This window comes from Penicillium digitatum, chromosome 3, assembly GCF_016767815.1.
Source record: "Penicillium digitatum chromosome 3, complete sequence".
NCBI lineage: Eukaryota > Fungi > Ascomycota > Eurotiomycetes > Eurotiales > Aspergillaceae > Penicillium > Penicillium digitatum.
The window spans coordinates 2,075,473-2,103,461 of record NC_089386.1 but is presented as its reverse complement, the minus strand read 5'-3'; the positions used below and the strand labels follow the sequence as shown (position 1 = coordinate 2,103,461).

Below are 27,989 nucleotides of genomic sequence, written 5' to 3'. Positions count from 1 at the left end.
GGCAGCATAGGACGCTGTGGTCCGATTCTCCGTGGCTAGATCCAATCAAGAGAGGAAGGAATGCCACTACCATTTCACAAACCACGGGATTATGCATGAACGGAATATTCCCTGACACCTTTCGGTCTAGGCCTCTCGAGTGAGATGGAAACAGGGCTCTCTTTCAGTTTAGAAACGAAACGCATTCAGGCGAAAGAAGAAATCCATCGCACAAAAGCAATGATACTATTTGGGGGGGGGGGCTATAGCCAAGATTAATATACGCCCTAAATATCATAGACAATAGAAAGGTGGGCATATGGCTCAGTACAATGTTCCACAGACCATCCTATAAGGAACGGAAACAAGAGAAGAGAAGGGTGCGAATATTAAGAATGTGCACGAAAAGGCTGCAGCAGTCGGTAATTAAGCCTCAAATAGGGGTGACCTCGATCTTCTTGCCCTTGACAGACAACCATTCAATGAAGATGGGTCCAATGAGCGACAACGCGCCCATGGCAACAGCAACGTAGAACGTATGCACGACAGCAGCATTATAGGCAGTCAGGACACGGTGTAGAGCATCGCCACTAACCACAGTACGGAGCATCGTAGCGCCGGCAGAGATAAGCTTCGCAGCGTCCTGATCAGGCGCATACTGAGCCAAGTTCTTGATGAGCTGGTTCTGGAACACGTTCTGCCCGACCGAGACGAAGATAGCGCCACCAAGAGTCTGAGCGAACATGACGATGGCTGTGCCACTGGGGATATCTTCTGGCTTAAGGGCGGTCTGAGCGACGATCATAGGCTGCTGCATACCAAGACCCAGCCCGATACCAAAGAGCGCCTGATACCCGATCCACTTGGAGTGGTTTGAATCTGTCTCCAAGGTTGACAGTAGCCCTGCGCCGATAGTCATGATGACGGACGAGGCGATCATGAAGGGGGTGTAGTATCCGCAGATGGTGACGAGTCCACCGGACAGGATAGATATAACCACAACCGAGAGGATCGTGGGCAGGTTCATGATGCCGGATTTCAAGGCGGTTGCCCCCTTAATCGATTGGAACCAGATAGGAAGCTAAGAGTGTTAGAGCGTTGCTTAGACCTAGTGGGAACAGGCAAAACAATCAAATGGAAAGGGTGGCTCACATAAAATGTCAGGACAAAGAAAGCAGCGCCAATAGCAAGTGCATACCATGCCGAGCCCCAAATGTTACGGTTCTTGATCAGACGCGGCGGGACGGTGGCGCGGTCCCCGGCCCAGATCTCGACGCCAATAAAAATGAGACCGAGGACGCCAAACACCACAAAAAGGCCGATGATGCGCCCACTACCCCACGCATACTTGGTGCCACCCCATTGCATCGCGAGCAACAAGCTGATGATAGCGGGCAGGAAAAAGAGGGAGCCGATCAGGTCCAGCTCCTTGATCTGTTCCTTCAAGGTGTTCTTCTTCAGAATGGCCTTTGGGCTTTGGAAGAAGAAAAGCACGAAAAGGAAAGTCACTCCTCCGAGAGGCAAGTTAATGTAGAAACACCAACGCCAAGTGAGGTGGTCGGTGAATGCGCCCCCCATGCTGTCGGAGGTTAGCACCACTCGGCAATCAAGAACCAGGAGCAACGTACAGAGGACCGGCGACATTGGCGATACCAAACATGGCGCCAACGAGACCCGTATACATAGGTCGCTTGACCAGGGGTACACTCTTGCTGATGATGAGGATAGAGCCCGAGAAAAGACCAGCCGCCCCGAGTCCAGCGATAGCTCGGCCACAGATGAGGCCGACAGAGGTGGGGGTGACAGCGCAGACGAGCGACCCGACCTCGAAAATGAAGAGTGCGATGAGATATATCCATTTGATCGAGTAGAATGTGTAGAGCTTGCCGAACATCAGGGACACGGCACACGTCGTCAGGAGGTATGAACTGCCGTACCAACCGACATCGTCGAGCGAGTTGAATTGATCGGTGATTTTGGGAATTGCTGTTGCAATAATTGTATTGTCCTGGAGATCCGTGTTAACTTGAAATCCTCAAGTAAATCAACCTTTCAGCGCATACCAATGCCACACAGAACACGCAAAGACAGAGAGCAATACTGATCAAAGTCAATCTCCATGCGTTGGGAAATCCATCCTCGTCCTCCGGCGTTTGAGTGTCCCCATCCTCTTTTCTGTCTTCTTGTGTTGGCTGCTTATTGAGCGGTTCACTGGGGACCAACTCCCTATTGGAGTCGTTGAGAACAGGCGTTGGCGTGTTACGACTGACAAGTTCTTTCTCGAAGTCAGTATTGAGAGTTAAATTTCTCATCAAAGGCTCATCGACTAGAGTACTCTCATTTTCACTGGAGGGCTTCGAAGTCTGAGCTCCAGACTGGGAAAAGGTATCGTTATCGGGTGCCACGTTTTTATGCTCAGTATTGTCTGCAGATACTTCGGCCCCCCTTGGAGATTTGGTATTGAAGGCATCGAGGTAGCCCATAATGAATGAAGCCAAAAAAAAAAAAATACAACCAACAGTATTAAAAAGTCAAAGTGAAAGCCCGGAATGAGATTTAAAAGAAAGTTGGGATGAGCAGGAAGAGGAAGTTCAAGAGAGTTAAAAAGAAAAACCAGGAGATGCCAGCCAAGATGGTCATTGGAAACTCAACCTGTTCGTACAGGTCTCATCGAGAACCTTGCCTAAGGGTTTCTTGGGGGAAAAGAGCCAGTTCAGGTTGCACGGAACCCTGCAATCGTATCTCAGGAGTCCATGTACATACGATCATTCAAGCTGCATATTCTGCAGAACTTTCTTTTCTTTTGTGGTTAGGCAGCGAGCTCGAATTCTGGAATGAACTAGTCTATTAGTATGAGTTCGTCAGCGACAATTCACGATGTGGTTGTGTAACTATAGTTGCAGTCTCAATCATCGTGAGTCGTTAGAAACGAGGTTCTTTCTCCTCCGACAATATCTGAGTCAAACGCTTGACCGCGAGATGTTGAGGTTTGACCAGGGGCTGCAGTCAGGAGAATGCAAGGATCAGGGTGATCCATTATTCAATTCGTGCATGAACATCAACAAGATTTGGTTGCTCGCCAATCAGCAGGGGGATGTGAATAGTACATTACCCCCTTGCTCAGGCATCCAAGAGAAATAGTTAGCGTTCCTGCAACGGATTACGTGAACACTACTGAAGCATGGGAAAACAAGAAATGGAATCCGAACGAACAAAATCGCAAATAGAGAGGTCAAGGCACTCGACGAAAGAATTCCAATTCGGACTTTGGCCAAAGGATCGACAGCTGACATGGGATCTAACGGGATAGGGATTAGTACGGATCCACGTAAGCAACACGGAGATCGGGGTTAAGCATGTCCTACCTTATTTGTTCGGCTTCATAGTTGATTCTCATTTGATGGGAAGTAATAGAGCGTACAAGGTACTCCAAATTTTGGCAGGTGTACAGCTAAGATATGTTTCAAAGGTCGATTACTTGTCCCGAGCAGAGCATGATCTCTGCTGACCTAGGCAATCCCTCAATGTTCAGCTATTATCTGAGTAGTCTGAGTACCCGGGAGTAGAGCAAGCCTATCATTGTCAGATTCTATCGAATATGAGATTCCAGGGAATACCTATGTCCACTGGGAGGTGGGGGGGGGGATCAGGTTACGTGTGCCCCGGTAGACTACAAGCCCACATTCGGCGAAGTACAATATGCGACACTGGCATCATAGAGCTCGAAAAATGTCTATCACTACATCAATGGAGTAGAGTCAAGAAGAGAAGACTGGACAGAGTACAATGTCAATATGGGGAACGGAAATAGAAAGAGGCTCTAATTCCGATCAATAAGGTTTCGTGGCCCAAATGAGATGACGAAACGACCTAGCCGTTTTCGATTTATTAACTCCGGGCTTCATTTGTAATAGAAGTCCAACTATGAAATATAAAAGGCACCTCAATCGACCGGTATACGTCGTTCCACCATCAATCTTCTCATCAACAAACAACACCCTTTATCTCATACACAATGAGTGATTTCTTCGCAGCTGCTCCTGAACCCGCCACCCCTCTGGGTCGGTACCGGGTCCTCTCCTCAACAGCAGGAGTCCGCGTCTCCCCCCTCCAGCTCGGTGCAATGTCCATCGGTGACGCCTGGAGCCAATTTATGGGCAGCATGAGCAAAGAACAATCTTTCGCACTGCTCGACGCCTTCGTTGCCGCCGGTGGCAACTTCATCGACACAGCAAACAACTATCAGAACGAGCAGTCGGAGGCCTGGATTGGCGAGTGGATGGCCGCACGCAACAACCGCGACCAGATCGTGCTAGCCACCAAGTTCACAACCGATTATCGCAGCCACGTAGTCGGGAAGGGCAACTCTCCTAACGCCTGCGGGAACCACAAGCGCAGCATGATCCTCAGCGTCCGTGACTCTCTCCGCAAACTCCAAACCGATTTCATCGATGTCCTCTACCTCCACTGGTGGGACCACACCACCTCCATCGAGGAAATCATGGACTCCCTCCACATACTCGTCGAGCAGGGCAAGGTCATGTACCTCGGGATCTCGGACTCACCCGCGTGGGTCGTTGCCGCGGCGAACACTTATGCGCGTGCGCACGGCAAAACGCCTTTCTCCATTTACCAGGGGCGGTGGAACGTGATGCGCCGCGACTTCGAGCGCGATATCCTGCCCATGGCGCGGCATTTCGGGATGGCGCTTGCGCCGTGGGATGTGCTTGGTAGTGGACATTTCCAGTCCGCGAAGCAGATCGAGGAGCGGAAGAAGGCGGGTGAGGGGCTGCGCAGTATTCAGGGATCTGAGCAGACGGAAGAAGAGGCGCGGATCTCCGAGGCGTTGGCCACGGTTGCCGCTGAGCATGGGATTGAGTCGGTTACTACCATCGCCTTGGCGTATGTGCTCTGCAAGGCGCCGAACGTGTTCCCGCTAGTGGGAGGCCGCAAGATTGAGCATCTCCATGAGAACATCAAGGCTTTGTCGATCCGGCTTACGGATAAGCAGATTGAGTTTTTGGAGGCGGCGACCAATCTTGACATTGGGTTCCCAGGTAACTTCATTGGAGTTGATCCGAGTACCAATGGTGGCAAGGTGGGTTTCCTGATGGGTGCTGCTGGTCACATCGATTATGTACAGGCACCTCGGGCTATTGGATACGAGCCTAGTAAATAGAGCAGGTTGATCTGTCTCAGAGGTTCACCATGTCACTAGAACTTGTGTAAATCTAGTTTTTATTTATTTTATCTTGAAAACATAGGTACATCTACTCGGATAGATTCACTGAGAAGCAATGGAATTGTTAAAATAAAAAAAAAATTTAAAATAAAAATGACAAGAAGTGAAGATGACGATGGGTGTAGAAGCCAGTTCAACACAATGTACTGCTATCGCATGCCGTTCCACGCTGGGAATGCGTCGAAGGAAGACGTCTCTGCACCACCATGCTGAAAAATCCAGCCCCCAATATGATGATAGTCGTTATGGAAGTAGATAGAATAGTGGGGTATGAGAATTGCAGATGCCCGCACCTGCAGCTAGGAAACTTCTGCGGGTTGACATGTTGACCATCAAGATCAAAATCTTGATTTCAGCTGACAGTGTTGCCATAGGGTTTGGACGAAATATGAGAGAATCTGGGTGGGGGATTTGTTTTCGAGGGGTGACCGGTTGTGGTAGGTCTGAGACTTTGAGTAACATCAAGGAGGTCGACCAAGCCAGCTTTCAAATTCGCTGGGGAGAGAGAGGAGGACGGCCGCTGTTTAGGTCATGAAAACGAAGAGCTCCGGCCAAAAAAGAAACAAATGAAGGCAATCACAGGGTCATTTCGGTCGTTTAGTTCTCGCGGGGAATTTCGAGGCCATTATCCTTGTTAGCGATGAGCGCAATCAGAGCTGCGCCAACACCGCTGCCATCCTTGGAAATACCAATGCGGATCTTCTTGTCGCCTGCAACTCCGACCTGAGGAACTTCACGCAAAGCCTCCCGCATATACCCTTCAAAATTGGGATAGAATTCAACGAGACTGCCATCGACACCGATGTCAATGATGTCATCAGTCTCAAGTTTGTTGGTGTGCACGAGAATGGCAGCCAACGGAACAGCGCTCAGACGAGCGGCACGTTTTCCAATGGCGTGAACTATGATTTTCACGGCCTGGCATTCTTCAAAGCTGGGGTTCTCAATTTCGAGGTGATCCTTCAATGCGGTCTTCACATCCACCAAGTCCTTGCTGCTATCAGCCTCGACTGAACTCAGCATGCTGGTGTCAAGACCCCATTGACGGAAAAGCATCGATCCTTCTGGAATGACGACCTTGGAATTCTCGTTGGCCTTGAACAATCCCAGGTCGGTGTTGCGGTGTAGAGACAGGAGCGCACGGCGCAAGATTTCACCCAAGAACATGCCTGAAACACGCTTCTCAAACATCTGCACACCGGGGTTGTTGCTATCGGCATCGAGCTCATCATCGAACACCGTGGTAGGTAACACGCTCATGTGGTTGTCGAAGCTACCCCATTCAGCGTTGATGATCATCTCGCCTGTGGGGTCATCAAAGTGGGCATCCTTCATGTGCTGGAGCTTGGTGATGTTCTTGGTCTTCTCCAGATAAGCACCGTTGGTACCGGTTCCGAAAATGGCACCCAGGAAAGTGCCAGTCTTGCCTGGCGAGGTATATGAGCGGGCCATGAGAGTACCGACGGTATCGTTCACAAGTGCAGCCACACGTACTGGCAGGTTCAAAACATCAATGGCGGACTGAAGCAGCGCGCAAACGTCGTGGCCAACCGCATCAGGAATGTTGAAGCCCTTGGTCCAACGGATCAGTGTTCCGCGGTTGATGCCACACTGGCGCACGGGGAAACTGAAGGTAAAGCCCAAATCGAACATGTCCTCTTCCTTGTAATCCTCCCGTCGGCGAAGCTGGTGGGCCTCGAAATGTTCATTGTGGTGAATGCGAAGGAATGATTCGATTTGGCGGGCCAGGAACAGGAAGAGATCCTTCGAGGTGCCGGAGGCCATCAACTCCCGAGGAATGAGGATCTTGGATTGAGTGAGGGAGAAGGTAGTATCGCCGTGCAAGAGGACCGAGCACACACGGAAATTCGTGCCACCGAGATCCACAGCCAAATAAAGGCCCTATAACAAGGAAGATCAGCGCGCAGCTCTCCTTGGCATTCGTCTGCCTTCATACCCTTTCTGTGCCATTTGGCACTGCAGTCACGAAGGTAGGAATTTGGCTCAAGGTGGTGCCCTCTTGGGTCAAGCCCTCGTTGGACTGCTTGATGTACTCGGCAACCCCGCGTTGCACTTTCTCGGCGGGGTAGTCGAAGTCACGCGCAATGCGCGTGGCCTGGTCCAATAATGAAGAAGACATTGTGTAACAAGGAAGGAGAATAGCCGGTCAAGTAAAGGGTTGAGATACCAGCTAATTGATAAAAAAGAATGGAAAGGAGTAAAGTGAGAAGAAGTTGAGAAGAAGAAAAGCGGGAGAGTGCAGAGAAATAAGACACGCAAGAAACACAGAACATCAAAAGTGGGATGACGGCGGGTTCCATGAGGTCAGTCCCCGGTACCTTCACAGTACATTTCCCGCTGTAACAATGGCCACTGTTAATGAGGTATCCGCAATGTACTCTTGGAATATCGGGGGATTGCCGGGTTCACCGGAGAGAAATGTTACTTGATTCTACCAATAACATTGTACGCTTTCATTTCCATTCTTTGAAAGATCTGAGCGTCAATAAATATTGTCTTGTCACATAGTATGGTCCCGTATCTGACCGAAAGCAGTCTCTACATTCCGGCAGTCGTAACTTGGGGATTTCTTTTTTTCCATGACGTTGTGAACACAACCATTTAATTTTAGTGGATTTAGGCAGTTGTGGGGAGGCATTATCATTGGTTAATTTTTGCTAACTGCATGTTTTCCCCCGACTTCACCGGTGAGACAGATTAATACCGGGGGGGACGGGAAGATGCAAATACCACATCGGGGAATAATGGTATTTCTTTGAACCCTCATGTGGATTTCTGTATACACAGATTTACGTCATTTGAAGACGTTGTCATTTCTTTCGCTTATACGCGAGTGTGCAACATGTCTGTGTACAATACTCCGTACTGGACGGAGTACATCACAAAGACGGGATAGATCGGCCCCATCCCGATGGTCAGATGGCCCGAATAAACGGAATCCCGAATATGGATGTCTTGAAACCCCATGGAGATGATGAGACATGTGGCTTTTCTCTTATGAAGACATTTTATGAATTCATCAGTACTCCGTAGTTCCAGGGTTATTCCTCTTCCTTTTCTCCTCGGCTATAGGTCTACGTCAGATTGATTAGCTTTTCAACATGAAAATGCCCCGACACAACCCCATTCCATTTCAATTCCCATTACAGTAACCCCCCCCCCCCCCCCCCCCCCCCCCCCCCCCGGATATGACGATACCGGATACAACGAAAACCCGGTTATTACGATAAGAATTCGGTGCTTGAATTGATCCGCTATGTACAAATCGGTAACCCTCTTTATGTTGTACGACAGTGATCGTTCGTTGACCCTCTCTTCGACGAAAAACGAAATCGTAAAATTCAGGGATTCCGATGTCCCAATAATAGCCAATCAAATACCTCACTAACTGGTCGCGTGTCCTTTAATTGATCTCAACCAATTCAAATGCCTCACCGATCATCCCTAACCTCCTAGAGAGTGGCTCTACGAGAGTAGTTACTTGGTGCGATTTATAGACATGTTAGGTAAAATGAGGTTCGGAAAGGAAAAGGGCAGAAGCAGAGCGATACTAGAAGCTTTTTTGAGGTCTTGATTCGCATGTAAACCAGAAATATATGCAACCAACGTAGGGCACCTTGATTTTGACGATTCCTGGGATCTTATGTCAATTTTGCAGTATCTGTATTACATCGTTACAGGTATGTTTAATTGTATATATCACACGTAGGTGTGTTAGATTGATTTGTCCCAATACTGAAAGAGTATGACCGACATCTGAAAGTAGCCATGGAGTGCTGGCATTTTGCACTCATGAACCCCAATCTATTACTATTCCTGAAGTTTGAAATAGGGCAATTAATTTTTTGGACCGATCGAACTCTGATAGATTCAAAAAGTATAAGAATAGTTGGCCACGTTCGCGGTCTAGAGACCTCTTTTACAGTATGTGTTTTTGAAAGTCTTTTACCATATCTTCTCCCATTATCATTTGAGATGCCCGCGTCATGGGTGGTGAAAGTGGCTCAAAAATGTGCACAACGGCTTTTCTGTGAATAATGTTTAACGTACACACCTCAGGCTTCAGATGATACCTATGGCCACAACCTAGCTCGCGTGGAGACTCGGCAGAACTAGCGTAGTTAATCTTGTTCTTTGTTTTAACGGCACTATGGTTTTAGACAAAGCTTTTACTTTTTCACAAAATGCATTGGAACTTGTATTTTCCTATGGAAAATGCCTGAATTCATCAACCAAACGTCTATTTAGCTGCAGATTTTGCAGAGATCAAGAACACGGCGTTTGATATAGCGCAACATAAACGTCGAGGTGGAAAACATGGCTGCCATATTCCTTTAGCCACGAAAACTTCATTTCAGCAATACGTTTGCTAGATTGGTATTCATTGGAGAATTGACAAAGCCTAGACCAAGACTCTCTTCGAGTCCTCCAAAGTATGGCTGTTGGGTGCCGTCAGATTTCGCTTTTCCAAAACGTCACATTGTTTGCAAATCAGATCTTGGCATTTGAAGTGACTGGTGCTGAGCCCTTCGCTGCCGGTAATTTTAGTCTACGGCAGTGAAAGTAAAACGTGACATCGCTCGAATGTCACAATGTATAGAAAAATGCCTGTTGAGATCAACCGGCAACTGGCTCCGGGTTGATGATGACTAACAGAACACACGTGACCGCCAACATCCTCCGAACTGAACGGGTTGAGTGCGGGCGTCGGGAAACATCACTGCCTTTCTATCTTAACAGGACTCGTCCTTCTTTGCCGAAAAATGGGTGCTGGAAACTCTAAGCCCGAGGCTTCGGCTGGCTCACAACATGTGTTCTCCAGGTATTTGCTCTCCGACCTCGATCTCAGCTTCCGCGGCACATCGTGCTTGACGGCGGAGAGAACGGAAACTACCTTCCAAGTGACGCCAATTGGGAAGGGCAGACGATTTCCGCAGATCTAAAGCTGCTCTCAAGATGCAATCATCATTTGCGACACCGCGGAGCTCATTCAAAACACCTTACAGCCGACGCTAACCTAACCCTGCACAGCAACTCTCCCGTCCAATTCTCCTCAAACCTAGTCGATGCACTCCAATCAACCTCAGAGGTGAGCACAACACGGCTATAAGCAAAATTATTAGCCCAATCCAAAAAAAAAAAAATACTCACAAGCCATCAATAAAACAGACCGACTCCACCCGCGCCAAAGCCCTGGAACTGGAGATCCAAAACCGTGTCGCGCAGGAACTGCAACGCCTCCGCGAACGCGAATATCAAACCCTCGCCGAGATCGAGAAGCGAATCTCCGAGTCCAAAGACACCATCTCCCTGCCCATCACAGCAGCGACTGCGCCCCTCGCCCCCTCTACCTCGGGTTACCCAGCCGGCTCACTGAACCTGGACGCACCGCGAATCCCCTTCGCCGGCCGCCACCACGACCCCGTACCTACAGTCGCCGCGCCGCAGGAAACCGCTGCCGCTGCACAGCCAGTCAAGCGCGATATCTCGCGCGACTCTGTAGCTGTTGAGATCGAACAGCTGCGGAGCAAGCTTGATGGGCGGAGGAAGCTCGTGGAACTCGATGATCGAGTTGCCAAGGCCCGCTCAGATGTTACTAGCTGTCTGCAGTTGAATGACCGCCGGCCATTGAACTGCTGGGAGGAGGTTGATGCGTTCAAGCGTGAGGTCGCACGCATGGAGGCCGCTTTCGTGGATCGCATTGTGGGTTAAAATTGGTTGGCTCGGGAATACAACGGCTTGATGTAAAGTGTCTACGTTTTATGGGACCTGATTTTGGACTGGAAGCTGCTGTACTGTATGCATAGAACGTGCATTTTTCTTTGTTCCATCTGTTTTCATTCGAATAGGTTAGAGTTAATCCATGGATGAGAGTGGATCTTCGTTGTCTGACCCTTCAAAGGGCTATTCTTTTGCTAGTAGACAGATGTGTTGAGTATCTAGTTACGGGGGCGGACGGTGTTGGAAAACACAATTGGGCATCCGCACTGCTGGGCAAGATTCATCGAATTAGATATCATACAAACTGCCACAATCCCAAACGCCCACTCTTCTCCCCCGAGGCCCGAATGATACACATTCTTCTTTCAGAGAGTTTGACATTGGGAGCCAATACCTTGGAAAGCTGGATAGACCCAATGCCCGTCCCTTTGCCTTCTGAAAGGTTATAGTTTCCCGTAGTGACAAACCCAATCAGGTCATCTTCGGTGGGCACATCCAATGGCTCAGAGTCAGGTTCTCCATCGCCGGACGAGATCAGAGCCCGGGCAAGAAGACGCCTAGCTTCTTCGGATTTAGTCGTAACGTTTCCATCCTTGGGGAGCTTCGGTTGGCCAGACTTGTCGATCCTTGCCGAGCCAAGATCGAGCCATTTCTGGCGTAGAGCTGGGTCCGTAGGGAGCCGGTAGATTCGTGCGCGGGGTGTGGGTGTGCCTCGCGTGGCGAGAGAAATATAGACTGTGGCAAGGGTGGAAACATCGACGGAGGTTTTGTCAAGTTTACTCAGGTTTTGGTAGGTATCGGCCGGAGGAAGACGAGCATTGTGAAGATTGAAGGGCGGGATGATGGGTGTAGAGAATTCGTTTTTCTCGGCCTCCTTGGACTCGGTTGGCAATTTGCCCGAGTTGCCATCGGTTGCTGTGGTTGTAGCATCGTCGTGTTTCGGCCCTTTGATAAGCCTTTCCCAGTCACAGGCCCACCCATGGCCTATCTCGCCCTTTGGACGACCATCTCCTAACGAAATGTTATCAAATTCGGGACGCCTGCCCTTAGGACGTCGCTCCCAATCACGTCGAGATTTCTCGGCCTCACGTTGGCCCCATTCCCAGCCAGCTCGTGTTCCCGGGAAATCTCCAGGGAACCAGGCCTCGCCTGCTTCGAAAGCGAGCTGTTGCTGCTGTTTTAACCCGCCAAGCAATGGGTTCCCTCCGCTAGATAGTGGGTAGAACATGATTGAATACCAGACCGGGACAACACATTTCCATGGTAATAATACAGTCCAGGACCCCGGGGCATTGCTGCCTTTGGCCCGGGATTGCGGCTTGTTTGCCAGTACCATGATCGGAATTTCAGGATCTGATGAGTGGGATAGCGGAGATTTACCAGGGCCGGCAAGAGTGCGGCGCCTATTGATAGATTTCTGGCTCGGAAGCTGACGAGCCGCTGTTAACCGAGTCGATCGATCGAACAGCTTGGAGGGACCTTGCGTTTTGTCCGGATGCCATGTAGAAAGTAAGATAGCAAGGTCACTCAGATGAGATTCATTGTCGGGGACGTGAAGTGTACGTGGTGGGAAGTGCAGGCGAGGATCGGAAATGGCAAATGAGAGTAGGGCATTTTGCGGCAGTGACGACGGATTTGATACCCCTAGAAGAGATGGCCAGACGGCTTCCGGGCTTTGTGCTGATGGAGCACTACCGTCTGGCCCAAGACTCGGTTTCAATACCGCCAACAAGGCCTCGGTAGACCCCGGCCCTGTGATTTCAATACTGCCAATCTCGAATCGCAGGTCCTCGACCATAACAGGGGGGTTTTGCGATTTGGATACCCCAAGGACATCCGTCCATAGCTGGAGGAACGCCGAAGGATGGACTCTAATCCAGAGTTTTCGATGATGTTTCTTAGATGACTTGGGCTGAGGTTCGTCGGCATCAACCATCTCAACATCTTCTTGCTTGGCACACCATATTAACGTCACCGGTGCAGTTGGACGTTTCGGATGATCCTTTTCAAAGGTCCAGGCCTGCAGAGACCGAGTCCCGGCTCTCCATTTCTTCCCCTTGGTGCCCCATGAATTTTCACCGTTGACACCCATGGCCGCTAGGACAGCCTGAATAGCTGGTTCAGTTCCTTCCAACTGAATAGTAGACATGTAGCTCATATCCCACGCCACAGCACCCCGGGCGCCTCGAGCCCGGTGCGTAGGCCGATAACTTTTCTCGGTGGGGGACAAAGGAACAGCAAAGCGCCAAATCGGGTCTTTGGTCGTGGCCATGTGAGCTCGCTTTGCATGATACAAGTGGGTAGGTAGCCATGTCTTGCATTTCTGGCGCTTGCGGTACTTAGGCTCTGCCGGAATAGACCTCGACAGCTTGTTTTTCTTGATCTTGGGAACTCGTGGGGCAATATCGAAGGCATGACTTCCCTCCTTTTCCAATGAAGATTTGTTCTCTTGATCGCGCTTTAGTTTTACAGCCGCCCGTCGGGCCTTTGTTTTCGAATTGATAGCCTGTAGCCGTCGAGCGGTATCGAGGCGAATGCGCATTATCTGGGATGGCTTGCGTCTGCGCGCCGTAACAGTAGGTGTGTTATCCTCGGCCATCTAACATTGATGAAATAGCGGGTTAGTCAACGGCTATTGGCAAATCGTAGACCACTGTCAATGAATACCTCTCGCTTCGCTCGGGCTCTCAACCTCCGCGGAACTCGTTTCACATTATGACTCGCCGTCCGCCGCCGCAGGGAGCGAGGAACTTTCTGGAAGGCTCGCGTCGTGAGCGCATTTTTTGATCGCTGCATCCCCTCCTCCAAAGCCTGGATCTCAAATGCCCGAGCTGCAGTGTAGGCGGCGACATCGAGCTCGCCTGTTGCGGAGAGGGCGGCGTCGGCCGACTGCACAGCCAAGGTTCGCGCATCAAAGGTTTTGGCGCGTTTGCGAGATGCCCCGGCTGGGCCATGCGGACCTGGAGGAGCGAAAGGTTTCCGCTTGGCAAGAAGGTGTGAGGCCATGGCTGATGATTGAAGTTGTGTGCATCGACGTTGACGAGCAAAAAAAGTTGCCGGGCTTGGCGCGTCATGATCGGCGATTCCAGGATGATCTCTTACACATGCTGCTCTTTTAACTACTGTTATTATCTACATATGTAATGTCAAATCACATTTGTTGATTCATTGATCTTACAATTCAAACATCTGTAAGCGAACAGATAAGTCGTATCAATGGAAAAGCTGGTGTGCGTCCTCATACTGCCACTGCGACATGGTCTGTCATACATCTGCATGTCGTCCAAGAAACCGGCGGCTACATGGAGACGCCACCAAATGCATTTTTATTTTAGCATACCCATTTTCATCCTCAGCATCTGCAAGCTGACTAGCCCCCACGACCATTTGATATGCAGTCTCAATATTAGTAATACAAGGGATTGTGCGCAGCTCGCCCAGCAACGAGGCACCTCTCAGCTCAATTGCTTCGCCAATCAGTTTGACGTCGGCGATGTTGAGTTCTTTCGTCAAATCAATGAAGCATGTTGCTGCGGTGACAAAATTGGAGATGAAGAAATTGTAGTAAATCGTGTAGCTGTTGTCACCGCCTACCACGCGAATAGAGAGTGTGTGTGAACGCAGACAGTGGCAATCAGGTCCTAGCTAAAACCACTATCAGCAGTCAATCTTCCTCCCAGATAGGAAGGCAACTTACATCTGGGCAATTGACTGTGGTTATCATCGAAGAGGGCACCACAATTAACTCAATTCTTAGGCCAGCGAGGACAAGAATTCCCTAGAGCTGATGCATTTTCTCGGTGCCGCCAATAGACACAGCTCCGGATTCTGTTTTGGGGGAAATTAATTAGCTTCTCAGGGACTTTTATGCCCATGAAGAACACTTAGGAGCACAAGCACAATACATGCCTCTGCTGTGATTCCAAAGCCAATGGTGGGACTGCAAACACCCACATCCACTGGGTCATGACCGTAAACATTGAACGATTCTGCGGGCCAGAATTTCACACGGCAAAAGTCGGCACCAGCGATGGCCATGCCCACCGTGTCCGTTTCAGTGAATATCTTTGTACTTCAATGTTTGGGCAAATGCAAATCAACAAAGTTGTTCGTTGTGTGCACTGTGCTGCAGATGATCATTCCAACATCTATCAGGGAGACTTCAATTATGGCGACTGGGTGACGTCCGATTAGATCCGATAAAGGCCCAACAAGAGGGCATACACCAAGACTGAGTATTGAATCATAACCTTGTCGAATCTACAATAAAAGCCGACTACATCTGTCAGAAGTCATCAGATAACATGTATTTGTACAGAAATAGTTCATACATGGGATCTGTTTTTCCTTTGCTAGCTTCCTGTTTTTCAATTGACTTCGTCCAAAGGGGCCAGCAGGCCGGTGCTGAGTTTGTTAACCTCGGCCAGAGGTCTAAGGCAGTCACGCGATCGAAGAGAGCCACGTACTAGGAAATAATTGAGGATATTTCCATAATTCAGAAAGATTCCCCAATCGTATTCAGCTTGAGTGTCTTTGGGACAACGAACAGACCCGTCGCTTCAACACATAGTCGGCCTGCCATGTCACGGACCTCACACTTGGCGTATGCTTTGGTCTCCGTGCTCCGTTTCTGATCTAGGGTTGTATGTAGGGCATAGAAATTGTCCGAGTGGACCGGCGCCCGGTAATTGAGTTCGAGGCTGGCAGTGACACCTGTTCGCGCTGGAAAATGCCGAATGGCTGCGCGCCCCATGTTCTCATCGATCACAGTGCCAAGCGCGCCCCCATGGACCATGGTTGGCCAGCCTTCGAGGCCTGGTCCCAAGAAGACCACGCTAACCAGTTTCTTCTCTTTGTCGTTCCAGAAAACTTTCTATTCAAATGCGAGAACAGTTAGACAAAGCGGAGTCCCGAGGTTTGACAGTCAAAAAGTTCGGCATTCATCTAAGACAAACATGTCTCGGACACACAAGAGAAAGCGAATGACCTACCTGTAATCCCAAGCCCCTACTGCCAGCCAAGGGACCTGATGTCAGTCGATGCGTTTTGTGTTTATCCGTAAAATTTTCGTAGACGTGATTCTCCACGTAATCGGGGTTACTACGCAGCTCCTGCACAATGGGAAGTCCAATGTCGAACACACGCTGGATTTCCTGAAGCTCCATTTGGTCTTCTAACGTCCCAGGAGCCGGTGGCACTCCGATTTTGTTGTCCAACCATTTCCCTGCGCCAACACCAAGTGTTCCAAAGACGCCGGCATAGATCAGGCGGCGCATCCAACGCGATGGTTCTCGTGAGGCATTTGGTTGTGCTGCGGTACTGACGTTTCGAACCACTGGTCGCCAAAAGTTTCGTGTCTGTATAGAAGACTGACGAAGGGTCGACTGGAGGATGCTGCGATATTGTACCATGGTGGTCACATTTCCATTTCTCTAGAATTATGAAATAGACTTCATCGGAGCTCTGGGCAAGTTGCGCCGAGGCTCGACAAGGTCACGTGTAAGTTGACTGTCGTTAGTCATTTGCACATGTTCCAACGTTGGAAGGCTGTCATAGGAAGAGATCTAAATTTCTACAAGGACTACAGAATGTAGATCATTGCAAGGCATAAGACAATCAATTGGTAATAGTTAGGGTGGCGGAGACTAGCATCATTCATGTTCATCGTTTCTATTCATCTAGAGGCAACTTTTGCAGATTTCTTTCTCATGTGAATGAATGCTAAGACAAACCCATTCACTCGGATTTGGGCAGCTCAATCGCGCGGTAGAGGCAAATGAGGGCAGAGTGTGACTCGCCTAGATATAAAATTAGCAATGGCACTTGAATTGTAGGATGCATTTTACTTACCGCCACCCGAAAGGGTCTCGATCTTCTGCGCCTCCACCTCAGTCACTGTGTCGTCGTTGAACCACCACCACTTGTCGTCTGCCTCGCGGCGCTTGCTGCCAGTCTGACGCTCATTCTGCTCCTGTTTCTTGACATATGCCGTGTAGTGACCGCTATCGGCGCTAGCACCTTGGTGGGTAATCACGGCACGAAGCTCATACAGACCGGACTGATTGGTCCCGCTGTCTCCAGCACCCCGTTGGTTGACGAGTTCTTGGAGCTCTTTCTTAGCAACGCGGATCGATTCCGCTTTTTCTGCTTCGTACTCGGCATCGGTTTTGAAAGTTTCCTCCATGTGGCTATCGCCGTCCTTGTCGTTCACTTTAGACTTGTTCTCCTCAGTGGCCTTCTTCTTCTGCATTGGCTCCACGCTTTCGCCCAGATTGGTCTCTTTCTGCTGACGCTCTGCGCGCTCTTCGGCAATTCTTTGACGTTTCTGAGATCGTTCGACTTCCAGCTCTTCCTTGCGGATCTCGCGAACCTTGTCACGAATAGGGACGAGTTGCGTTCGGAGGTCCTGGGTACAAAACTCTACAACATCCAACTCGGCAGGGAATGTCACTTTGCGCATGATCTTAGCCTTCTTTTGTGTCTCACGCTTCCAGTAAAATCGGACAAAATGGACTGTGAGGTATTTCGGCAGCCGGGCGATGCGAGAACGCTTCTTGTACACAGAGTTGCGATCCAAAAGAGGAGATTTTTTCTCGATTTCCTCTTCGAGACCAGCCAGAATTCCATCATGCAGGTGATTCGTTTCTTTTCCGATATGACAATCAAGTTTGTAGAAAACAGCAGAACTCTGAGTCGGTTGCTCGCCAAGTTCCTTAGCGGCTGGATCTTCACACTCGGTGACCGATTCAAATTGGCCCGCAAGATATTTATCTACAAATGACGTGGTAGTGGTAGACTCTCCCTCGCCCTCGGTGATGGTCAACTTAGCTCGCAACTGGTTCAAGATCTGGGAGAAAGCCTCTTCGGCATCCTGTTGGGAGTATCCTTGTCCATTTCGGTCACGTTGGGCGAATTGAGGGAAGACGGCTCGGAGGGATTTGAGGAACATCAGAGGGGGAATACCCTTCTGGGTCTCGGACATTTGCTTGAACAGATCTCGCAGAGAAGCGGCCAAATCCCGAGAACCTCCAAGACCACCAATACCAAAGCTGCTGAGGTCTGACAGACTCGACTGTCCAGTTCCTACACTTGGTCGATATCGCAAGAGCTCCTCCTGAAGCTCCGGGACACTCCGCAAGGTCTGTAGGGAAGAGTTGAGGTAGCATGTGTTCCCCAGGTTCTGCAAACCAGCAGGGGTAGCACCCTCCTGTCGTGCCACCTCGGCTTCAGTCATGTCTTCCAGGAATTTGACGGTCTCCTTTGGCCGACCAAGGTCCGCGGAACCTTGACCTCCCAATGGGGTGCCCATCATCATGAACACCTGCCCGGGTTTGGCATTAAGTGACGAAAGAGGAGTATCATCTTTAAGCTGGCCACCTTTAACCAAAACCTTTTGGCGGTCAGGTTCCACACCAGTCAAGGAAAAGAGTTGGTACTTGAGTGTTTCGCCGTTCGACGTAGGATCGAGCTCGACTTCGTGGCGCTTGCCGGCGTGTTTGACAATAACTGTGTATATGTTAGTAGTGGTCTAGGAACTGCCAGCACATCGATACATACTCGGTATAGCCGCCATTTTCAACAGTTTTCAAGGATGGATAATGTGAGAAGGATAAAGAGCTTGGAAGAGCGTGCGACTGCTGGGGCAAATGCCTGGGACGAGGAAGCGGAGGGGGTCTCTCACCGCCCAATCACCATCATCACCGCCCACCCCGACGTCCACCTCCTCTTTTGCTTAGGACAACCTGTTACCTTAAGAACTGCATTCCTTACTCACTGCTTTGGGACAAAGGGCCTGCACAACGGGCTAATTTCAATTTCCCCTGAACCAGCTCTCGACCGTATCAATCTCTGCGGCGGTTGCATCCTCGTGGCCTCGACAACACCCCCTCATCATGGTAGGTACAGCTCCAATCAGCCAGCTCGTTCTATGCTAATTAATTACCAGAGTCAATCTCTCCGGCCCTACCTCCAGGCGTGAGTCTTGGCCTTTGGCAAGTATTTAGCGGTCAGCTTACTTACACTTCACTAGTGTTCGGTCCTCTCTGACCGCGGCTCTTACGATCTCCAACTTCGCTTCTCAGACATCCGAGCGGCAGTAAGTTGCCTATAACGCAAAATTGAGACATGAAGACGCTAATATACTCTGTTCCACCAGTAACTGTCCAGAGGTCGAGGCAAATTCTTCACCCGAGATCCTACTGAACCCGTACGTCTGACCATCATTTCTCCCAAGGTCGCATGGGACAAGCGTATTGATGGTCTTCCAGGTTGCACATTAGCAGGAATGAAAATGAAAAGGTGAAAATTGAGCCAAGCTACAATTCTGTACGCATAAGCATCAGAATCAAGCAGGCAGATGAGATCGAGCACATTCTTGTTCACAAATTCACTCGGTTCCTCACCCAGCGAGCGGAATCATTCTTCATTCTGCGCCGGAAGCCAGTGGAAGGATATGACATCAGTTTCCTCATTACGAACTTCCACACGGAAAAAATGCTGACCCACAAGCTGATCGATTTCGTGATCGAGTTCATGGAAGAGGTGGACAAGGAGATTTCGGAGATGAAGCTCTTCGTATGTGTGCGTATGCGTTATTTTCGTCCCAGGTTACTAACAGCTCACTAGTTGAATGCCCGTGCTCGATTTGTTGCTGAGTCTTTCCTGACACCGGTATGTTTTCATTGAGCTGTCTACCATTGACTCAATTCCTGACGAAAGTACAGTTCGATTAAATTGCCTAGCGTTTTCCTGTTGATTTCGAATAATGAATGGCCTTGTGTTTCCCACTTTCAACTCCTGTACAGATAGCATAGGCTTTCATTGATTAAGAGATAATCTCATCCTGATGTCTGTCGATCGATATTATCTATCCAATTTCAATTCCCTTTTAGTGGCAAAGTAGACCCTTTCTACTGGCGTTGGGTCCATGCTATCCTGCTGCCCCCCATGGCCTAGCTCCTCTTAATTGAGGCAAAAACTACCTTCCATAGTGCTACACAGTAAGAAACCAAGATAGAGGAACCTAGACTAGGGAGCAACGGTTTTTTTACGGCAGTAGTACAATGCATATCTTCAAGAGCCCACGGCTCAGAACAATCCACCAGGCTAGAGAGTGGCCACCATTGACGGGACACATTCTGAAAACAAACATCTATGATGTAGATCCAAGTCTGTTTGAAATTGCAATTGTTTATCACTTGAGAACAATATCAGCCGAATCAGAAACAGGAAGTTGGGAAGATTGCCGTTTATGCGATGCCAAAGGCCGCTGTCGAATAACTAGGAGCAGTGCGTGGATAATAAATATTGCACGGGCAAAGTGCGTGGGAGAAAGAAGGGTGGGGCGTACTAGTACGTGGCAAAGGAGTCTTTGCATCGAAGCTAGGCGAAATGGAAATATTCACGAGGAAGGCGTGGGATTCTGGCTGAGGGCGAATCAGATGCGTGGAAATAAAAGAGTTTTGCAGGCACAGGTGCGTCGCTCTAAACACATACGACTCGGGCAGGATGTAAAGATACTCCTAGCTTCGAACTTCAAAGAATTTCTAGACATCACCATAAGTGATCGTCTTAAAGAAACCGACACAAGTAGAGCTTAATGTCCCTAATTTCAATTAAGAATGTCAAAAAACAACCAACTCTTACAAATTAACTAGGAAAAGCGAGGTCAAACCTTGATGGTTTTGGTAGAGGGGTCTGCAAATATAGCAATCCTTCAACAACCTAGGTACCTTCCCAAAACGACGGACTTGTAACGCGCGCCGAGGCCAATTCCCACCGCTATAAATAACCCATGATTATCGACACGCACTTTTCCTCGAAAATGTTCTTGTTTCCACGCACCATCTATTTCATCTCGAATCAATTCCTAGCCCTAACATGAGTGAACAATCCGGGCAGATGCCCGAACTTGATGAATGGCATACCACTATAAGCCTTCTTGCAGCTAATCTTAACCTACTGATACTCAATGAGGAGGCACACCCAGAGCCACAGACTGTGAGTGGTTCTCACAGTCGCAAGCACTCACCCTCTCGAATTGCTTCTGGTAGTTCTCCTCTGAACAAATCATCCTCCGATTCCACTTTAAGCTCTCAGAGCTCTGCTCAGGCTTCCGCTCCAAAAGTTGCTCAGGTCTCTTCTACCTTCCCATCTCACCCTCCCCTTCCTTCGACCCCATCCTCTTTAATTTCTTCCCACCACCAAAGTTCATCTTCCTCTTCCACCATCCACTCTCCTGCAAAAAATCCTCAGTCTGCAGCTGGATACTCTTCCAACTCCTTCGAATTTGTGCCCCAAACCCATCCTCCTCTCAGCTTTCAGCCCCAATTCTATCAGTGTCCCTTTGAGACCATACCTCAAATCTACCACAATCCTGTCGACTTTGCTCGTCAGCTCTCCCCCAGTAAGCATCCTCTTGTTTTCCTTTGCCGTGATCAATCAACCCACTGTACTATCACCCTTGAAACCGTTTGGGCCTCTCTGATAACAGTTTTATTGCAGCAAGCTCCTCTAAACCCGAATCTCTTCCATCTAACAACGCCAACATGGGCTGGCCATTTGACCTGGAAGGGATCCCCGACTACGGAGATATTGTGCGTTTTGAAGGCTACTCGATCGAGGATCTTCTTCAGCAGGCTTCCACTCCATTTGGTAGTATCACTGAGATGCGCCCACCTTATCGCAATGGCGTTCTGATGATCTCGAACGTGAGTTTTCTTCTCGCCACATTCTTCCTGTTGACAGCTACTTCTTGTTGCTAATCATTCTGATACCCAGATCCCGTACACTGTGACTCGCCAGGAGGTGGCCTCGTTCCTTGGACGCAGTGCTAACCTTCTCCCATCTTCTCAAGGATGCCCGATTCATATCATAATGGAACGGTCCACTGGAAAGACTATGGATTGCTATGTTGAGTTCCCAACTAAGGAGGATGCTGAAGATACCGTCAACCGCATCAATCATGCCTATGATGCTGGCAGCATGCCACGTATGGGCAGCCGCCATGTTGACATAGAGCTCAGCACCCCGGCCAAGCTGCTCAAGGCTGCCTTTCCCCGGGCGAAATGCATTTCATGGGAGAATGGAATTCCTGTTCAGCTTGTCAACAAAGATAGTTGGTCCACTGGTTTTGATGGCTTCCTCACCGACGAGGAATTGTTTTGCCTCGTTCGTCTTGCAGAACAACCGCATCGTGTACGTCTGAACCCTCTTCAAATCCTTCATTTTCATGTCACTGAGCTCTAACACACTGCAGAGCGCATTTGCTAGCAAGGTTCCTCAGCGTTGCTATGAATCGTTCATTACCACTATCTGGAAGGTACATCAACCGTTGTTCTTGCATCTCCGTTTGTTCTTCCGTGTCATGCTTACATTCTTTGTCTTATGAAATAGTTCCCATGGCACGCAACTCATCTCTACACCGTACATCATCGCAATGCTCTTTTCAGGACTCTTGGTACCTTGATCAAGACTCTGGTGGAGCGTATGCAGAAGACAAACACAGTCGGTTTAGATATCCGCCTTCTCAACGAGTTGGTTCATGCGGGAATATGTTGCCCCGCTTTCAATCCTCGCATGAAATACTGTTTTGCTTGGTGGTCAAAGGATCAGAGAGGAATTGAGTCATTGGACCATGACTGGTGCCTCTACTTCCCATTCGACACTCTGACATATGTTCCTGGACAAAGTTCTGCTGCCATTCAGGTATTAAAAATGGTTGATACATTATATTCTTTTGAAAGATAACTAATCTATTCTCCAATCGGTACAGTTTTATTCCTACGTCATGTCCAACGGTTCTGTTCTGCGCACCGAGAACGATGGTCTACTCAACAAGCATACTCACCCTGAGATCGAGCGAATTTTCGGACGATTCTGGTTTGAGTGGGACGATGGCGTTGCCCGGAACAAGATTTTCAAGGACGCAATCATCTACGAAGCCAGTGTTCTTCGGAAATTCATAATCACTGGATTCCAGCAGCTCCACAGAAGAAAATCCAGCATCTCAACCATCGGCACTGCTCCTGGCTCTTCGCCAACCCACAGTCTTGCGTCAGTCGACAGTCAACGCACAATCTCAATATCCCAAAGTGTCTCGGTGAACCCCAACCCTGCTTCTCAGGAAAGCTCGACTGTTTCGGCTACCAGCAATATGCCTAGCAGCCTCCATGAGCATAGCAATGACTGGAATGTCCCTGGTAACCCCCATGCTAGCTCTCAGCGACTTGATGCTGACCAATATCTGCCGGATACCCCCACCCATCGGCCTCGTGCATCGGTCCCTCCCTACCGTCCGCCACATCAACGACCTGCCGATCAAACCAAGTCCCGTAATCAGGCTGTTAGCTGGCGCATGCCTCAAGCCCAGGAGGTACTTGTGGCTGGCTCAACACAGAGCCATACTGAGATCCGACCCGTGTATCGTGCTCCGCACTCGACTGCGCAGAACGTTCGATCGTCCTCTGACCCTTTCGGACCGGTCCCTTCGATTGCTCCCACTAGCCATCGCTCTCGCTCCGACGCCACCCGTCTGTCGAACATCGATCAACGGGCCTTTGATGAGCTCCGAGCTGCTGGCCGCGGTACCCGATCCGCAAAGAAGTAATCATACGTGGTGGATTTTTCTAGACCTGTACTTCTTGCTTGAGAAGTGCTGATCTATCAGCACGGTAACGTCTTGAACTTCTCTCTGGTTTTTTTTTTTTCCTGGTCTTGCCCCATTCCCAGGTTTCTCTGCGTGGATGTATTCAACAAACCCTTGTCTCCCCAGCACTTGCGCCATTTGCTTTTTTTTTGCTTTTTTTTGTTTAACTTTTACTTCCAGCGAGATCAACCATCCACGGCTGCTGCCTTCGGGATGTGCTTGGCCGGTTTGCAAGATCTCGTTGTGAACGAAACTCATTTGAGTTTCAATATTTTCTAGCTCCAATGTCACTTCTTAATTAGTTGACTAGCTAGCTTGCTGCGTTTAATCTTTGCGTTTGCCTTTACTTCCTGCGTTCTTGTTATCTTTCCTTCTAGTAGTTATTCTTTGAGCGGGCATTGTTTTGGAGACTTTGTAGGCTATGCGGCAACATGCATGCTGTAAAACACCAGTGTAAGGCTGATCAAGATTAGGTAGCAGGACACTAACGGAAGGTTGATCAGGTGCTCCTTCATCACCTCTTTGATGCCGGGAGGCTGTCGAAGTAGGCCAGCCCTTCACTGGTTTTAGTTTCCTGCTCGCTGTCTGTTTCTGAGCGCATCATCGTCTCCTCTCGGGTTCATTATACTCCCGATCTTCCTCCTTGCATCCTGATGATGGGACTATATATTTTACAAACCACAAAAATCCGGTCACTCATCGTGGTCAGTCCTGACGACACGCCTACGAATACTTGCCGGCAAATCTCAAAGGATATATCTGTGACCAAGCTTTGGGGGAGCAGAGCTCAGCTGCTACCAGCAGAGTTCTCATTATCAGGACAGCGAACAACCGACTCTTGATAAGAGACCAAACGAGCGCGGGCTACAATGTGATTAAAGAGACAGAAGAGACACGGCTGAAAAGAGGGGACTAGGCATAATGAAGTATGATTACTGCTCATTCAAGGGCCTAGGTCGGGACTAGCTAAGTTGTTGGGGGAGTTGTATTGAATTATTAGTGACCCGGAGGCACGGCTAACACTTCCCGTCGCAAGACGTAACAGCCTCTTTCAAATTGACGAGATGTACCAAAATTCTCATGATAAAAGCGTGCCACACCGAGTGCAAGGTCTTCGTCTGTTTCGGGCGCCATGCCATCACAATATACAATGCAAGAACGACCACCCTACTAGAGATGGTCAGCCCAAAACGATCATTGAGGTATGAACATTTACTCATTGTTTGGACCAAAGAGTGAAGCCGTATGAAATTTGACATTCTTCGGGTTTCAACACCTGATACAGTTGATGGATCTGAGGGCGGGGAGAAAAAAAAATCCCCCCACGTAATGGCGCCAGTACTAAAAGCGGAGCCGTTTGTTACAGCAGCCGGTTTTTAAGGCATGCGGGCCCTTTTGTTTGGTTTGGAATCGATTTATCACTTTTACCTTCGTCGACAACTATTTTGCTTATTTTCTGCTTTTCTTGACGTCCAAATAAATCATCGGAAGTTTGAAACTCTCCGACGCATAGAAGAAGGGGCCTCTGCCAAGTTCGATTACTTTCATTCAATTTATCTAAGCATGCCTCAACGGTCGTGTCGGCCTGATCCTACGTCGCCTGGAGCGCCTACGGCGCCAAAGCGACGCGCTTCAGCCAGGCTGTCCGCTGGCGAACCAGGGGTCAAACGGGTCAAGTCAAACGTTGAGCTGTCCCTTCACCAGGCAAAGTCCACGGCCAGCAAAAGCAAGTACTTCGAGCCCGAAGACTCGGACGAGCCTGACACGGACTCCGATGCCTCTGTGGGGGAATCCTCTGGCTCTGTGTACGAGGAACCAAAGGAGGAATCCCCGGCCGACGAAGTGGAGCCGGAAGAATTCTCCGACACCGACGAGGACGCTAAGAAGAAATTCAGCGCGAGGGGGAAGCAACGACAAAGCGCTAGCAGCGGAAACGACAGCATCAAAGGCAAAGAGCTCTGGCGCGAAGGCGTTAGAGCGGGTCTGGAGCCCGGGCAAGAAGTTATCATCGCTAAGCCCAAGGCCCGAGACGCGGGGAAAACCCCGTACCAGGATGAGACGCTGCATCCCAATACCAGACTGTTTTTGATCGATCTGGCTGGTAATAATGACCGCCAATGGCTAAAAGGTGAGGTCGCACACACACCCCGGTTATCAAGTTGCTGGCTGATTTGCGTAGCGCATGATGCGGATTATCGCGCGGCAAAGAAGGACTTCGAGACATTCGTGGGTTCCCTCACACCGAAGATTGTAGAGGTAGACACTACAATTCCCGAACTTCCTGTGAAGGACCTGGTAGGCTTGAGAATATTCCTGTCTTCCGTCTTGTCCCCAGCGCTCACGAAAGTTTGCTCCAGGTAATTCGCATTCACAGGGATTTGCGCTTCAGCAAGAATCCACTTCCGTACAAGGTAGGCGACCCCCCCTCCCCCCCCCCCCCCCCCTTTTGGATCCCTTTTGCTGTGCCTGGCGTGTATGTGTATATGCAGCGGGTGTGCGTGTGGTGCTGTGGGCTCGTTAGCGGTGCTTGTGCTGACTCAAGATGTATAGACGCATTTCTCTGCTGCCTGGCAAGCATCCATGTTCGATGCCTTTTTTGGAAGAAACAATTCACTAAACATGGTGCAGGTCTCGGACTGGTAGGAAGGGCCCGTATGCAGCATACTATGTGCATTTCCAGCCAGGCACTTGTTCTATTGGTAGGTTGTCTCCAGCTGATTTCCACCGTCGTCATCGCTATCCATTCATTTTGTGATCCCAATCCATTGCGGCTAATGCGGCTAATACCACATTATGTACAGGATGTGGTCTGTGGAACCCCGAGTCAGAGCCACTTGCACTGCTGCGAGAGGATATCGATGAGAACTCGGCTGGCTTAAAGGACGTGCTCCGGGCGCCGGATATGCGTCGTAAATTTCTGAAGGGAGCGCCCGACGATGACGATGCGGTTGTGGACGCTTTTGTGCATCACAATAGGGAGTCTGCTCTCAAAACGAAGCCCAAGGTATGCCGTTTTCTGTTGTCTATTGCCCCCTCACTGCAATGTGGAGTGTATTGTCCATTGAGACGGATTTTCCTCCTTCGGTCCTTCGTGTTGTGCTTCGGTTGCATCGTCAGCTGTTCGTTTATTATTTATGGGCTGGGACGCGAAATTCTTGTGGCAGGGAACACAAGGTCGCCATCGATGTTTCATCGATGGTCCGACCGGGGTTGGTTTTGGGAACGGAAGTCACTTCCATCTTCGTGTGTCCAAGGCTTATGCCCAAGTGGCAATGGTCCAATGAGATCATGGAGACCAGATCTTTCTGGACCAAGAGATTCCTTGGTCGGACTGCTGGGTGCGACCACGGCTCCTCCAGAAGATGGCAGAGATCTGGCACATGACGATTCTAAGAACCCAAGAGTTTCCACAAGTGTCCCAAGTTCTTCAAACCAAACGAAAGAGATGTGGCGCACGGGGTTACGGGAAAGGCCAAGCCGTTTCAGGCCAGTTTTCCCGAACCGTAACCATGGAACCCGAGCAATTTGGCTGATCTCAATGGGGGAATCGCACTTGCTGGAAGGGGATTTGTTATCACGCCGTCGAGTTTGGTTCCATGGTTCATTAATGCGCCAGGCTCCACGTCTGATCCATGGATGAGATTTCCTTTCCGCTGACACTCCTTTCCATGTAGGGCTACGAGGCTGACAACAAGAACATCAAATTACTTCGACTACGCAGTTTTACTATTGGAAAGCCCATTTCGGACGAGGAACTCACTGGAGACGATGCTCAAGAGAAGATTGCTGCTTTGGTTGGGGTCATGGAACCTTTCGTAAGCTTTTTTCCAATCTATCGATCCCCTTTCCCGCCGGTTTCCTTCCCCCCTCTTAACTAGTCTGTTTTCCCTTCTGAGCTAGCCACTTTGGCGGTGTTAGCCGTCCCTATTACCCACTCAAATCAGCGCTGGTGTCACTATCATTGTTTTTTTCTTCCTTTTTTTTCCCTTTCCTTTTTCTTTTTTCTTCCCGCTTCGACAGGATGGGAAGGATGTTAAGATAATAACCTTTATGCGTACTTGTATTGCTGACCGCTTCTCGTCTCTTGAACAGGTGACGTATCTCAACAGTGTGGTGATGCCCGATCAGTGACCTCGAGACATAATTGGGGAAAGTTACCGGTGCCTACATGGCTTCGGACGGGAGGGGGTGAGAGATCTGTGTTCTGTTTCACCTCCCTTTGCTTCCGAGCATGTGCGTTGTATGAGAGTTGTGGGATGTACGGAGTAGTTGTTCGTATTTGTTACCTGCCGAATTTCGCTATTTTTTTATTTTTCTCATTCGACATTTTTTAGCTCGGGTCTTTTGTCTCTGGCAACTCCTCGACTTAAACCCGGGATG

The 27,989-nt window shown here is 49.5% G+C and overlaps 10 protein-coding genes across 10 annotated transcripts; 5 read left to right on the top strand and 5 right to left on the bottom strand.

The window, feature by feature from the left end:
• Positions 1 to 412: 412 nt before the first annotated feature.
• Pdw03_8292 (Major facilitator superfamily domain, general substrate transporter) lies at positions 413 to 2,462 on the bottom strand (the record flags this gene model as incomplete). Its single annotated transcript, XM_014677949.1, has 4 exons — positions 413 to 1,060; positions 1,132 to 1,558; positions 1,608 to 1,987; positions 2,043 to 2,462. The coding sequence occupies 4 exons, from the start codon at positions 2,460 to 2,462 to the stop codon at positions 413 to 415; spliced, it is 1,875 nt and encodes a 624-aa protein (XP_014533435.1).
• Positions 2,463 to 3,994: 1,532 nt separating this feature from the next.
• Positions 3,995 to 5,158, top strand: Pdw03_8291 (Aryl-alcohol dehydrogenase (AAD), putative; the record flags this gene model as incomplete). Its single annotated transcript, XM_014677948.1, has 1 exon — positions 3,995 to 5,158. One exon carries the CDS (start codon positions 3,995 to 3,997, stop codon positions 5,156 to 5,158), a length of 1,164 nt encoding a protein of 387 aa, XP_014533434.1.
• A 660-nt stretch (positions 5,159 to 5,818) lies between these two features.
• Pdw03_8290 (Glucokinase GlkA, putative) lies at positions 5,819 to 7,361 on the bottom strand (the record flags this gene model as incomplete). The annotated part of the gene is made up of 2 exons (XM_014677947.1): positions 5,819 to 7,123; positions 7,179 to 7,361. 2 exons carry the CDS (start codon positions 7,359 to 7,361, stop codon positions 5,819 to 5,821), a joined length of 1,488 nt encoding a protein of 495 aa, XP_014533433.1.
• A 2,644-nt stretch (positions 7,362 to 10,005) lies between these two features.
• Pdw03_8289 (putative altered inheritance of mitochondria protein 13, mitochondrial) lies at positions 10,006 to 10,954 on the top strand (the record flags this gene model as incomplete). Its single annotated transcript, XM_014677946.1, has 3 exons — positions 10,006 to 10,064; positions 10,274 to 10,331; positions 10,412 to 10,954. The coding sequence occupies 3 exons, from the start codon at positions 10,006 to 10,008 to the stop codon at positions 10,952 to 10,954; spliced, it is 660 nt and encodes a 219-aa protein (XP_014533432.1).
• A 304-nt stretch (positions 10,955 to 11,258) lies between these two features.
• On the bottom strand, positions 11,259 to 13,969 carry Pdw03_8288 (Ribonuclease P complex subunit Pop1, putative; the record flags this gene model as incomplete). Its single annotated transcript, XM_014677945.1, has 2 exons — positions 11,259 to 13,562; positions 13,631 to 13,969. 2 exons carry the CDS (start codon positions 13,967 to 13,969, stop codon positions 11,259 to 11,261), a joined length of 2,643 nt encoding a protein of 880 aa, XP_014533431.1.
• A 232-nt stretch (positions 13,970 to 14,201) lies between these two features.
• On the bottom strand, positions 14,202 to 16,374 carry Pdw03_8287 (uncharacterized protein; the record flags this gene model as incomplete). The annotated part of the gene is made up of 10 exons (XM_066101917.1): positions 14,202 to 14,235; positions 14,304 to 14,608; positions 14,661 to 14,715; positions 14,781 to 14,791; positions 14,873 to 15,035; positions 15,188 to 15,239; positions 15,295 to 15,367; positions 15,430 to 15,494; positions 15,560 to 15,836; positions 15,955 to 16,374. The coding sequence occupies 10 exons, from the start codon at positions 16,372 to 16,374 to the stop codon at positions 14,202 to 14,204; spliced, it is 1,455 nt and encodes a 484-aa protein (XP_065957000.1).
• A 325-nt stretch (positions 16,375 to 16,699) lies between these two features.
• Positions 16,700 to 18,536, bottom strand: Pdw03_8286 (Ubiquitin carboxyl-terminal hydrolase; the record flags this gene model as incomplete). Its single annotated transcript, XM_014677942.1, has 3 exons — positions 16,700 to 16,761; positions 16,814 to 18,469; positions 18,521 to 18,536. The coding sequence occupies 3 exons, from the start codon at positions 18,534 to 18,536 to the stop codon at positions 16,700 to 16,702; spliced, it is 1,734 nt and encodes a 577-aa protein (XP_014533428.1).
• A 319-nt stretch (positions 18,537 to 18,855) lies between these two features.
• On the top strand, positions 18,856 to 19,695 carry Pdw03_8285 (Arp complex subunit; the record flags this gene model as incomplete). The annotated part of the gene is made up of 7 exons (XM_014677941.1): positions 18,856 to 18,858; positions 18,909 to 18,937; positions 18,993 to 19,058; positions 19,119 to 19,169; positions 19,231 to 19,537; positions 19,589 to 19,633; positions 19,687 to 19,695. 7 exons carry the CDS (start codon positions 18,856 to 18,858, stop codon positions 19,693 to 19,695), a joined length of 510 nt encoding a protein of 169 aa, XP_014533427.1.
• Positions 19,696 to 20,842: 1,147 nt separating this feature from the next.
• Positions 20,843 to 23,570, top strand: Pdw03_8284 (Nucleotide-binding, alpha-beta plait; the record flags this gene model as incomplete). The annotated part of the gene is made up of 6 exons (XM_066101916.1): positions 20,843 to 21,368; positions 21,467 to 21,672; positions 21,743 to 22,159; positions 22,221 to 22,283; positions 22,358 to 22,669; positions 22,737 to 23,570. 6 exons carry the CDS (start codon positions 20,843 to 20,845, stop codon positions 23,568 to 23,570), a joined length of 2,358 nt encoding a protein of 785 aa, XP_065956999.1.
• Positions 23,571 to 25,172: 1,602 nt separating this feature from the next.
• Pdw03_8283 (TIGR02453 family protein) lies at positions 25,173 to 27,740 on the top strand (the record flags this gene model as incomplete). The annotated part of the gene is made up of 8 exons (XM_066101915.1): positions 25,173 to 25,737; positions 25,789 to 25,904; positions 25,967 to 26,020; positions 26,160 to 26,179; positions 26,238 to 26,308; positions 26,411 to 26,613; positions 27,284 to 27,424; positions 27,702 to 27,740. 8 exons carry the CDS (start codon positions 25,173 to 25,175, stop codon positions 27,738 to 27,740), a joined length of 1,209 nt encoding a protein of 402 aa, XP_065956998.1.
• Between the last annotated feature and the right edge of the window lie 249 nt (positions 27,741 to 27,989).